Here is a 12,315-nt window from a genome sequence, read left to right on the forward strand (position 1 = left end):
CTCTAACAAATACAAAACAACCTCATATGATACAACATTCTCCTCTACACACATAGTACAACACACCCAAGTCTCACTCCGAACTTCGTATACCACAGTGCACCAGTACATCAAGCCCCAACCTGAGCCAAACCACATAGCAAAATCAGGAAAAATGCACACATGAAATCAATCCAAGGGTCTCACTTCAATATGCTTATACCATAGTACAACAATACATCCAACCCCAATCTAAGCAACCCCAGAGCAAATGTCCAGCAGACATCAACCAAAACTAGCCCATAACAAAACATGCAGTGAAATTATTACAAAACCAACTACATAGCAAAACCATGCCCAATGACTCATAGCGTGCTGTTGCACATGCGAGTAGGGGAACCCACAAACTTGCTACACTTGATTTTTCAATAGAGGTATATCTCCTTTCAAGTCACTGTGTCTACTTTGTTGTTTTAATCTATTTCAAAATATGCTTATAGTAAAATGTTGCTTCTAGTAAAACCAGAATATGAATGGAACCTTGCACGGTAAAACCATGCCCTTGCATTTAATAGCATACTCCTTATGGACAGAGATTAGCACACCTACACCACACTTATCTGCACCCAGTTTTGCTGTTTGAGCCCTACGACCAAACTTGTCAATGTATATGCATAGATATTAATACAAACACCATATAAACTCCATGATTTTTAAATAAAAAGTATAATACAAGCATAGAAATTGTTACAAACACCAGCCCTTTGCTTTTCATAGCATACTGCTCACACACCCATACCACCACACTAGCTCCAAACTTTTAGGAACTATTTGCATTTAACAACATAATGTCTTATGTTCATTGACAATGGTCATTCCTTTCTTTAATTTGTGATTTTCTTAAGAGTTATGCCATCAAAATTTTTACCAAAACATAACATTATTTCTCTGTTGCAGCCATAGTAGATATCAACTCACCCTTTTGTGAGCTCAACAAGCTATGCAAACCCAACCATGGCCTCTTCTACTCCGTGTGAATGCAAGGCTTGCTTAATCGAGAGAGATCCACGACTAGAGGGACTCTTATGTACTTCACTTTTGTTACATAAGAACGGAGGAAGGGTTTGCTGTTGTGGAAAAGTACCTGTAATACCAATTTTTATGTGCAAACACCCATGCAAGAAAGCTGCCTTTATCTCTCCAAAACAGACAGTCACTTGATGACAGGGGAGCTGTTGCAAGAATGGTGACATAATTTTGACAAAATTATAACAGAAACAGTGGGAAAACTTCACAGGCATATTCTTATTTTAGATGGACATGGAAGTCACGTGTCACTGGATGTGGTAGATTATGCTCATGAGAAGGGAATATATACCATCGCATTGCCAGCCCACACTTCCCACAAGTTGCAGCCACTAGATGTGAGTGTTTTCAAGTCACTAAAAATGAATTTTTGAAAGGAAAGAGATATTTGGTAGCAAAAAACTTGCTCTAGACAAGTCACAAAGATAGAGATTGGCACTATAGTAGCTAAGGCTATTGCCTCTTCTTTCACTGAATCTAATATTAAGGCAAGTTTTAGACCGACGAGCATTTGGTCGTTGGATTCAACAGCCGTTCGGTTTGAAGGTATGCCAAACCATATCAATTTGGTTGAAGAACCTACATATGATTTGGGGATAGAGAATACAACTACGAGTGATGAACTTTCTTCTCAAGTACAGAGCACACCAATGCAACAAAACATTGAAGATGAGGCAATCCTTGCCTTGAACAATATGGCTGCCCAAGTAGAGGTAGACATCAATGGAGAACATCGAGCTCAAGTCATGAGCTTTACACAATTGATGGACAATGAAGATGTCCTCGACTTCCAGAGAATCCCACATGAAATTCTTTACGAAGAGAACAATGCAGACAAGTTTAATGCAACACACATAAGGGATACTCCTTTGAGAGAAAACACTTCTCCAATCACGCCAAGGTCACAATTTACAAATGAGAATGCAAACATCAACTCATTAGAATCTCAAATGCCATTGGACAGGGATGAGCACATCATTAACCTCTTGTGAATACCATCAACAAATGTATGTGTAAGACATGTGCATCAGGAGGCATTTGTGGATTACACTAACAACTTGATTCTAACATCCCAACAATATACTACAAAGAAGGAGGAAATCGCCAAGGCACGAGAAGAAAAGCGTTTGGAAAAAGAGACAAAGAAAGCACAATCCATTGCAAAAAAAAAGAAGGATCGAACCACAACAAGCAAAACAAAGCCGCAAGAGTTGGGAGCTACAACAATTAGTATTTGAAACCAGATTACGTGCTATCATATGGGAAGGCCGTGCTACACGAGGATTATTTATAAAACTTTTGCACATTGATAATGAATATTAAGAATTTTCACGCAAGCAAAGGATGGATAAGCTGAACCTTAAACACCAATTGGTTCTTAGATAAACGCTTCACCCAATGCTCCACATATACTACCATAAAACCTCTCCTAAGACTTCTCCCCTTTTTGCTTAAGCCTCTTCTTGATGTGGAGCAACCCCTTTTTTATGTATGTTTTGTATCTACAAATTGCAACACCCTCTCCTTGATGTATGTTCTTTATTCATAACTACGTTTTTGGAGTAAACTCCCCTTAACAAGTATAGTTTTTTGATATATTAAATAAAGGCTTTGCTATGTAGTATAACCACCAAGCTACTGAAGAAATGTTTTGTTTTCTTCTATGTCAAACACAAATGCAGTGTCATCAGGAACACTCATATGTAAATTTGTTATTCTTGAAAGTTTAAATTTATACCTTCTACATTCAAGTTTTGTTGATTAGAAGAGTTATCTATTCTAAAACTCTCTAAAAACATGAAGAGTCATCAAGAGTAGGGAGTCGAGATTGCTGAGTGAGGTAGACACCTCACCTTGTTGTTGCTCCCAATCTTGCTACTGATTTGGCTACCATAAAAGCTTTCTTCACAAACATCATCATCCTCAAAAAAAGGCTGCAATTGTCTCTCAGCACCTCTGGCCCTAAAAGCCCTACATGTCCTGCATACAAGTGTGCACATTACATACAAAATGAGGCACAGACACTACAACATGCAGAACCACAAAGACTGAAACGTTTTAAAAGCACGAACTTGTAACCCATGCTGCTCAGCATGGTACTTTTTGTTACCATCCAAATTCTCTACCTCCATGTACTTGTCGAAGGAGGCATAAACATCCTTGCATCCCATGACGTCAAGACACAGTGGCAGAAGCATCAAAATAGAAAAAAACACATGTACAAGCACTATCTAACCGTAGGAGGAAAGCTACCCACCTCCTCTAGAAAATAAATGAGGCCTAGCTGAAGGAGATTGAGGGCGATCTTGAAACCCAGGCGATCCAAGACTCAACGTACGCGTAGGAGCATGCAAGGTTGGGCCTTTGGGAGGAGAATTGGGGGCGATGGCAAGTTAGGAATAGTCCTTGCGCTCATTAAATGAGTCTAGTGTGCAAGAGGCGTTACAGGGAGAGGAGGATAGGCCTGGTTAATAAGAATGTGAGAGGCTTTGGGTCGGATACGATATTTCCACGTGCCTGAGTGTGAATGGTCCTTTAAGCAAGTGTGAGAGGCGCATCCCAGGATGGCCACCGCACCAACATTTGAGTCACGACGACCTGGTGCAAGGGGATCCAAAGTCCTCCTTCACACTCCCAATTTTGTTACAAAGAAATAATATTTTTCTCCATATACCCACCTCCCTGAAGAGAAAATCTTCCACCTTAATTCCTCATGTGCAGTGTGTTGAGATAGGCATGGGACATCCCTCTACACCTCATTTCAGTTGATGTTGACACCTTAGTATATTTGCTGTAAACACAAGAATGAGCCAAGTTTACCAACCGTGCAATATCAAGGCCTATAAATAAAGCCTTGTGCTGTACATAAATATATGCTATGCAATATGATATCCTACTTTTGTGTGTACATCAATTTGTCCCTTTAGTGATTGTGTAACTTTTATTATTTGTGTGTAGCTCACTGTGTAACAATGGAGTCTTTCACCTTTGAGCCTCCTTGAGCTCTTTTCCCCTCCCGATCCTTACAACTGGTATCAGAGCCGATTAGCCCTCCATTAACATAACGATACCGCACACAATCCTTAGAATACCCATTTGTCCAATTTCCATCAAGCAAACACTTGTTTTGAAGGAAATTAAGGCTGCTAACCAAGCCCCTTAACCACAAAGAATCGGCCAATCGGGCATGGAAGTCGGTAGCTAATAGGAGAGAAAAGGAATTCAATCAAGGAGAGTGTCAAGTAGTAGCGAGCAGAGCTACAAGCTCGAAGCAAGGTAGATCTCGACACTGCATCAAAGCAAGGGAAGCAACAGAGTATCGAAGAGAGGAGAGAATCCAAAAGCAGTAAAGCAAAGAGCTCTTGAACTTTGTAGGTTGGGAGCAACTTGTGGAAAATCGAGCAATTGAGGGCAACATCGAGTGTAGACAAAGGCTGCAGAACCAGGCAAAAGCTCACGACATCAATTGAGAAACTCAAGCAAGAGATGATTGCTTTACACATCCAAAAGCAGTAAAGCAAAGAGCTCTTGAGCTTTGTAGGTTGGGAGCAACTCGTGGAAAATCGAGCAATTGAGGGCAACATCGAGTGCAGACGAAGGCTGCAGAACCAGGCAAAAGCTCACGACATCAATTGAGCAACTCAAGCAAGAGATGATTGCTTTACACACAAAAACTGCAGCGCTAGCCTCACTCAATGCAATTCAAAGCTCTATTGCAGCATTATTTGCACACGCACACACACACACACACACACACACACACACACACACACACACACACACACACACACACACACACACACACACACACACACACACACACACACACACACACACACACACACACACACAAGCTGTTGATCGACGAACTTCTCTTCCAATCTGACCTCGCGGATGCAATCACGGTATGAAGGCGCCCCCTCTTGCAGTTTCTACTCAGTGAATAGCTCCACGCTACTCGCATTGCCCTTTGGACGGTTTCTGCTTGTTTTCGGCAATCGACAGACTCAAGCTTTCATTTTTTTTAATAAATGCTTTGTAACCTTTTATGATATATAAGCCCTTGTACCCACGCACAGCTTGTCCAATCTCACGTGCCTCAGCAATAATATAATTGATATCCCCACCCTTGTAGCCAACATAGTCGACAAGCCTGCAAACTTGATAACAAGTCGCTCTCAAGTTCAACCGTCGTCAAGATTTTCAACTCTCGGATTCTCCGATACCCTTCAAGCTCTCAACCCTTGAAATTATTACGCTCGAATTTATCACACCAAGCAAAAGCGACTCCAAAGTTTTTTCGAAGCATTCACACGCAATCTTTTGATTTAAGTTTTGTACGTTAAATCTGTGCACTAATAGGCACATTAAGACTTGTAAATGCACAAGGGTCTTAGACACTGCCTTTATGGTAAGACCACCCTCACACGCACAAGATTTTCTCTCTTGTTCACTTGTGAAGAGTGACTTCACACTTGTGAAGAGGTGCTTCACAAGAGAAATTGTAAAGATGGTAGACAAATCTTTTTCTACCTGCTTGGGCTCTCGGAAACTCATGAGATTGTGCTTAAGAAGGGGAGGAGCAAGTATGGTTGCAGATGACAACAAAGATGAAGATGACAGCAACAACAGTAGCAGCAAAGACAAAGGGAGAGTCAACAATACAGAGAACACGGACGAGGACGAAGACAAAGAAGAGGAGAGCTGTCTCCATGTTTTTACTTCCCCCAACTACTTTTGCGAATATACTGATGTACTGTAAAATGGATAATCTTCCACCTTCTCTGTTTAAGGGGAGGACTTTGTAGTCTGTGTGACACCATGTAATGAGACCACTCAGTGTGTGTGACTATAGTCTGTGCGACTACCTCGGTTTGTGTGACCATTAGCCTGTGTGGCTTTAGGTCTCGATTCAACTTCATTCAATATAGTCCATGCCTAAGGGGAGGATTGTTGAGATAGGCATGGGACATCCCTCTACACCTCATTTCAGTTGATGTTGACGCCTTAGTATATTTGCTGTAAACACAAGAATGAGCCAAGTCTACCAACCGTGCAATATCAAGGCCTATAAATAAAGCCTTGTGCTGTACATAAATATATGCTATGCAATATGATATCCTACTTTTGTGTGTACATCAATTTGTCCCTTTAGTGATTGTGTACCTTTTATTATTTGTGTGTAGCTCACTGTGTAACAATGGAGTCTTTCACCTTTGAGCCTCCTTGAGCTCTTTTCCCCTCCCGATCCTTACACAGTGGCACATAGCGCTCTTGATCAATACCTTAGGTGGCCAAAATTGGTCAATTTTTACCCCTAGATCACCCTCCCTCCTTAGGTGGCCTTATATTGGCCCCTTTACCCTGAGGTTAGATCATCCCTTTCTCATTTAGTAAGTTGACTCTAGTCTTTGTTTACTAAGCTTGGTTAGGCCACATGTTCAAAGTAGCACACATTTGCTTTGGGTGAACTTAACAAGTGTGTGTGAATGTGTGTGGTGTCTACACTTGCCAAAGAAGGGTCCAAGAGAAGGAGGGACGAGTTCTTCATGCAAGGCAAGCTAGGACAAGTGCTAGGATAAGCAAGAGTTTCATTATGGGGTGTTCCCACCTCATTGGCCAAGTGTCAAGCATTCTAATCGAGGACTAGTTGCACACTTGCATAAGCATATAAGGAGGGGCTCTTTGGGATTTTTGCTCTCTTGCTCCTCTCACACACACACACTCTCAAAGTGCCAAAATTGGTAAAGCTCTCTCTCTCTCTCTCTCTCTCTCTCTCTCTCTCTCATGGGAGCTTTAGAGACAAACTCTATGCTCAAGCTCTTGGATATGGATGCAAATCCATGCCAATGAAAGTTTCTTCTTCTTCATCTCTACTATTCTATTATACTAAGCTATGCTAAGAGTTTGCCCATGAACAAGCGTACATGAAGTATCAATTCTCTTGCTTGAAAAATACTTCTTTTCACCCTATCTTCCTCTTTCCCCGCAAATCCTTTCTCCCCAGTGGGGTGTTTAGGGTTTAGGTCGAAGGAGAGCACCATGGAATCTAAAAAAACACCATCAGGCTTCTCGATTCAAGAAAAGCTCCACAAGAGCACAAACATGTATTGTAACAAAGCTCTCTTTTGAGAGGATCATGATAGAAGTCTTTTTGGAGGGACAAGCAAATCCAATCCTCTCTTTGAATTATGTGCATGATTATAGTGTTTTTAATGTGTGATTCTCCTTGTTATCTTTCTCTTAAGGAAACTCTCTCCTTCCATAATTAAATTCCACTGAATCTAAAAGTAACTATTAGATTCTTTGACAGGGTTACACCATGGAATCTTGAAGAATACCATCTTCTTGGTTTGAGAAGATCTCGAAAGAGCACAGGTTTTGTTGTAATCAAAGCTCTCTTCGAGAGAGAACTATAATACGAAGATCTTTGGAGGGAGGATTGACTCCAAGCAAATACAGTCCTCATCAAGTTATCAATTTTAACTGTGGTATTCTCTTTGAAGTATGTGCATGGTTTTCAATGTACTAATGTGTGAATGTGCAATGAAATCAGCTCGGGAGAACCTCTAGTCTCCTCTTTAAAATTCTCTTAAACAAAACTCTCTCCTTTCATAAGTCAAAATTCCGTTGGATCTAAAGTAAGTATTTAATTCTCTGACACATTGAACCTTGCTAAACAACGAACATGAGTGTGCACCTCTCTCTCTCTCTCTCTCTCTCTCTCTCTCTCTCTGTGTGCAACTTTATGGGCTCTGTAGAGCCTTGTGGGCTTTCTAGCTCTTGCAAACAACCGTCTGGACTGCACGTGCACACGCTCCTCTACTAGTTGGAGCCATTTGCATGATGGCCTCGTTGGACGAGAGCCATGAATGTGCATCTCTCTCTCTCTCTCTCTCTCTCTCTCTCTCTCTCTCTCTCTCTCTCTCTCTCAAGTTTCGCACATGCACGGTTGGGAGTGAGTCCGATAGAGGGTGGTCGTGCTCAACCCATCGGCAGCTTAAGCACATGCAAACCCGTCGGAGCAGTGATTCTTCTTGTAGCAACATGGTCCACACCTTTTCGCATGTTGCAGGCTACGCATACCAGTCAAACCTCTTTCCGCCATGCGGACGGCTTTCCACCGTCATGAACGTTAGAATTGGTACAACGACTTTGCGGTGCCGACGGTGAAGGAGGCAATGGCTGTGTATAGGGCCTGTGGTGGGCTCAATGTGCTTTTGCATCGGAAATGCTCACCGCCAGCTTGCATATGTGCAGCCTATCTGGAATGATATCTGAGTTCCCTCAGTGCAGGACTCTTAGGAGAGATCTTTGAGGTCTCTTGGGATTCTTACCACGTTAATAATCTCCTCTCTCTGTCTCTCTCTCTCTCTCTCTCTCTCACAGCAGCAATGAAAAGAAGACACGTGGACAAGTGAAAGAACGCTATCTTCATACAGCGTTTTTGGAGCTGTTACACCCCCCCGCCCCGGGCCTCTTCCCCCCGTCTCACAGCAAACACACACACACGCACGCTCCTAAAGTCGGTGTTTTGATTGGTAAAGCAGAAAATGCCTTCTGCGCCATGCTTGGACGGTGCCATCGTTCTAGGCATATGGCAGAGCGGGGGCAAAGCAAGCTCTCGGTCCAGGATCCCCAACCTCTTGCAGGAACGTTTGAATGGCTCACCTGAACAGGTTTCTGCTCTGTTGAAACGGTCTAAGAAAGCCATTAAAGGTTTCTCTCTTGGCAGTTACCAGAGTCTATGTGGAGCTAAATGGTTCTGTTCCGAGGCTCAGGAGGCCGAGTTTGAGACCTGGCAGCTTACAAACCTCTCCCAGGATCCTCAAACAGCTGATGCACATATGGGCGCATTTTCTGATCGCCATATTGAAGCTACACATGCCGATCCTTCAAGAGGCTTGCACATGCCTGTTCATCAGTTTGAAGAACGGAAATGTGGTGAAGGTGGCTCGATGAGCTCAGTTGTGGCCCCTAGCCATGCTGGTCATGTACATGCAGAGCACAAAGTAGATCATGTCTTTGCTGTATGGAAGGATCCTTCACCAGGATTGCAAGGAGCATGTGCAGGTATTGAGAAACCTTTTGAGCCTCCCTACAATCCTGATGATCATGTAATGCATCAAAATCACAATGCCGGTATGAGTCAGTCTTACTCTAGTCGTGAGGTTGACGCCTTTCAAGGTACTGATGTATCATATGCGGTGTCTGTTGATGCATGGGCAGCAAATGGTAGTAAAAGTACAATGCATTCATGTAATGGTATTCAGCTTGCAGACATGGAAGAACAACACACAAGTTTTAATAATGGCAGTGATGGCTCTATTTCTTATGCAAGTTTTTGCACAGATGGGCAGATGTCTGGAGGTGCAGGTGGCGTGGATAGTGCGGGTGGCATGGATGGCTCTCTCTCTCATGTGGATAATCAGGGTGTGCGCTTTGGGCATGTAAATGGCAGTGAGGATGCTTTAAAGCAAGGCATGGATGATAAGGAGGCTACCAATTCTCTGCGCAAAATTCCAGCTTTGCGCTTGCCAACTTATCGCACCCCCGCGTACCTGCAAAACTCTCTAACCGACAGCATACGTTATTTGGAGAGTTTAGGGGTAGATGGTGCCAAGATTTTTAGAGATGAACCAGTAGTGAGGTCATGCACCTTGGAGCACATCAAGGCGCTGGTTTCTGCTTTAGAACGGTATGGCATGGACTGCAAAGACGCAGGCCGAGTTTTCAAGTTGTGTCATAGAGTACTGCTGCTGGATCCAGAAAAGGATTTGAAGATTGCCACTAGCTTTCTGTTCGATGAAGCTGGTCTATTACCAAAAGACTTTTGCAAAGTGATAAGGCGGTGCCCACGGCTGCTGGTAATGGACCTTGATACACATCTTCGGCCCACTCTTCGCTTCTTACGCACACTTGGATTCGTGAGAATAGGTCATACGATTGCGAATAATCCGGCCCTTCTCTCTTATGATGTTGAGACTAAGATTCTGCCCAGGCTGAGGTTATTAGAGAGCTGGGGCTTCACTTACAGAGAGGCCGCCGCTATGGTGGTCCGGTTCCCTGCCATTTTCAACTACAGTGCAGTTGAGAATCTGCAATGCAAGTATGACTACTTGGTACATGAAATAAAAGCTGGCAAGAAGGATTTACTATCATTTCCCCAGTACTTTGGGTATAGTTTAGAGTCGAGGATACAACCACGTCACCAGCGCCTCGCAAAGATGAATGTGAGCTTGTCTATTCAAGCCATGTTGACGCTCTCGGATTCGGAATTCAATGCCAAGTTTCCAAATGTGGTTGGAGCTTCGAGGGAAGATGAGATCGGTGTTTCCTTATATGAATCCATTGAGGCCAAGCTCCATGATTCAAATAGGGAGTTGCCGAAGTCCACGAGCTTGGAGAATTCCCAGGTTCTTGTCAGTGTTTAGTCTTCCAATTGTCAAGAGATCTGTGAATATTTGTCTGTTTTTCAACATTGTACTCCATCTGTATATGATATAGATTTTCCCCAAGGTGTTGCTTTAGAGAGAGAGAGAGAGAGAGAGAGAGAGAGAGAGAGAGAGAGAGAGAGAGAGAGAGAGAGAGAGAGAGAGAGAAGGAAGCATGATGGGATTTCCTTCAATATATTTTCTTAGTTTGATGTTGTTTTTGCAATTGAACTTTCAATAGATTCTCTCTCATGTGGTTTCTTTTTTGCGTGTGCAGAGAGAGAGAGAGAGAGAGAGAGAGAGAGAGAGGCATTATATTTTTCTTGATACCATTGGCCACTTGGTCATAATGAAGATGATATGTTTGTTTTGGTATCTAGGTTAAATTTAAGCACCTTGGATCTATAATAGGGCTTTTTTTAAGAACTGACTAGTGGTTTGGTGAACTTGCTAGGCCTTTTCCCAATCAGATATTATGGAGGTGTCTCTACGCATGAAACGTAGTAGAGCACGTGCAGAATCTTAGTGTCGGTTGCGAGCATTGGAATTCGGTTTTGCTAACCTCAATTTGGGTGTTGATAACTTAAATGTAGACATAAGGGGGTGGCATGGTTGTATGCATCACCTTGTGTATACCATACACTAGAGAGAATGTTGGATGATGACCTACTATGAGACCTTTCACTAAGCTGCAAAATCTCAGAGCGCATGTGTTGTAGAGATTGAGATTCTGACTATTTTTTAAATGACCTAGCTGATGTCTAGGATGCCTTGAATCATGTTGAGCTTCAAGGAGGCTCTCTTAGTACCAGGACCTTCCATTGTGGATTATTCCAATAAAAGCACCAAGGGGATGGTGCATCTAGGAATGTATCATGCTGTCTTAAAAATGAAGATTGGTTGACTCGTTTATTTGAGAAACTTTTGGGTGCATTTGACCTATGTACGCTTGTTAAATTCTTGAGATGTCAATTTAAGTAGAAGTTCCACAAGTCAAAGTTGCTTGAGGCATGCTCTATTAAGTGTTTAAACACATAGAAGATGTTCTAGAGTTTGTGGATGAAGGTTGCGATGGAAAATAGCGAATGGAGTCGCTTGCAAAGTACAATTTAGTTCTATGACTTGCAAGTATATAAGTCTGTCTTGCATCTTTAGAGTTATGACAGAAACTTAGTAAGCAGGTCTTTGTATTGATTTATGCTCATGTGTGATTGGGTGAGGTGTGGGAGCATAACCTAGTTCTACACTCACTATTGGGCATTGGCAACATTACTATGCATGATGGAGCTGATCGATATATTGTCTTGTGGATGACTACCATGAGTCTATACCTTTCATTCGAAGGTGAATTTGGGCTTTTCTTCGAATTATGTAGGTATATATATCCTTACCCAAAAACTTCATCTTTTCATTTCTTTATAGTAGGTGGTATTAAATGGGTGGTGAATTGGCCCCTCTAGATCAAAATTTGGATCTTTATGCAAAGAACTACATATAAGACATTAATGTATGGCTCTATAATGAGCACTTAGCAATTTTGAAGATAAGAACCATGTGCACATTGTAGCAATTGATGTCGGATCTAGAAATTGAAGAGATTCAACTATTTGCACATTTGATCTTTCAAATGTGCGGTGACAAGTTGTGTAATTTATGATCCTTTTAGTGTTGCACTTTTTTGTTTGTGAAGCAATGTCATGCTTTTTCCTACTCCTATTATGGCCTACAAGTTCAAAGAAGAAATGAAAGAAGGTCGTGTGTAAAGATGTACTAGATGGTATTGTACATTTGGTCGCAAGCTACGATTTTCACACAC

General features: G+C 42.2%; 1 protein-coding gene across 2 annotated transcripts; it reads left to right on the top strand.

The window, feature by feature from the left end:
- The first annotated feature begins 8,513 nt into the window (after positions 1-8,513).
- On the top strand, positions 8,514-11,441 carry LOC147440700 (uncharacterized). 2 transcript variants are annotated; one of them, XM_086482547.1, is made up of 3 exons: positions 8,515-9,138; positions 9,418-10,481; positions 10,954-11,441. In XM_086482547.1, exons 1-3 carry the CDS (start codon positions 8,619-8,621, stop codon positions 11,023-11,025), a joined length of 1,656 nt encoding a protein of 551 aa, XP_086338673.1. In that variant the 5' UTR covers positions 8,515-8,618; the 3' UTR covers positions 11,026-11,441. The 2 variants fall into 2 exon arrangements, with proteins under 2 accessions (XP_086338672.1, XP_086338673.1); XM_086482546.1 differs by having other exon boundaries at positions 8,514-10,481.
- Positions 11,442-12,315: the final 874 nt, after the last annotated feature.

The sequence above is a fragment of the Adiantum capillus-veneris genome, chromosome 15, assembly GCF_014529385.1.
Source record: "Adiantum capillus-veneris isolate H3 chromosome 15, ASM1452938v2, whole genome shotgun sequence".
Classification (NCBI taxonomy): Eukaryota; Viridiplantae; Streptophyta; class Polypodiopsida; order Polypodiales; family Pteridaceae; genus Adiantum; species Adiantum capillus-veneris.

Coding starts and splice junctions, on each gene's coding strand:
- LOC147440700 (XM_086482546.1), top strand. CDS start 8,619: ATGCCTTCTGCGCCATGCTTGGACGGTGCCATCGTTCTAGGCATATGG. Junction 10,482..10,953: donor CGAGCTTGGAGAATTCCCAG/GTTCTTGTCAGT, acceptor TGAACTTGCTAG/GCCTTTTCCCAATCAGATAT.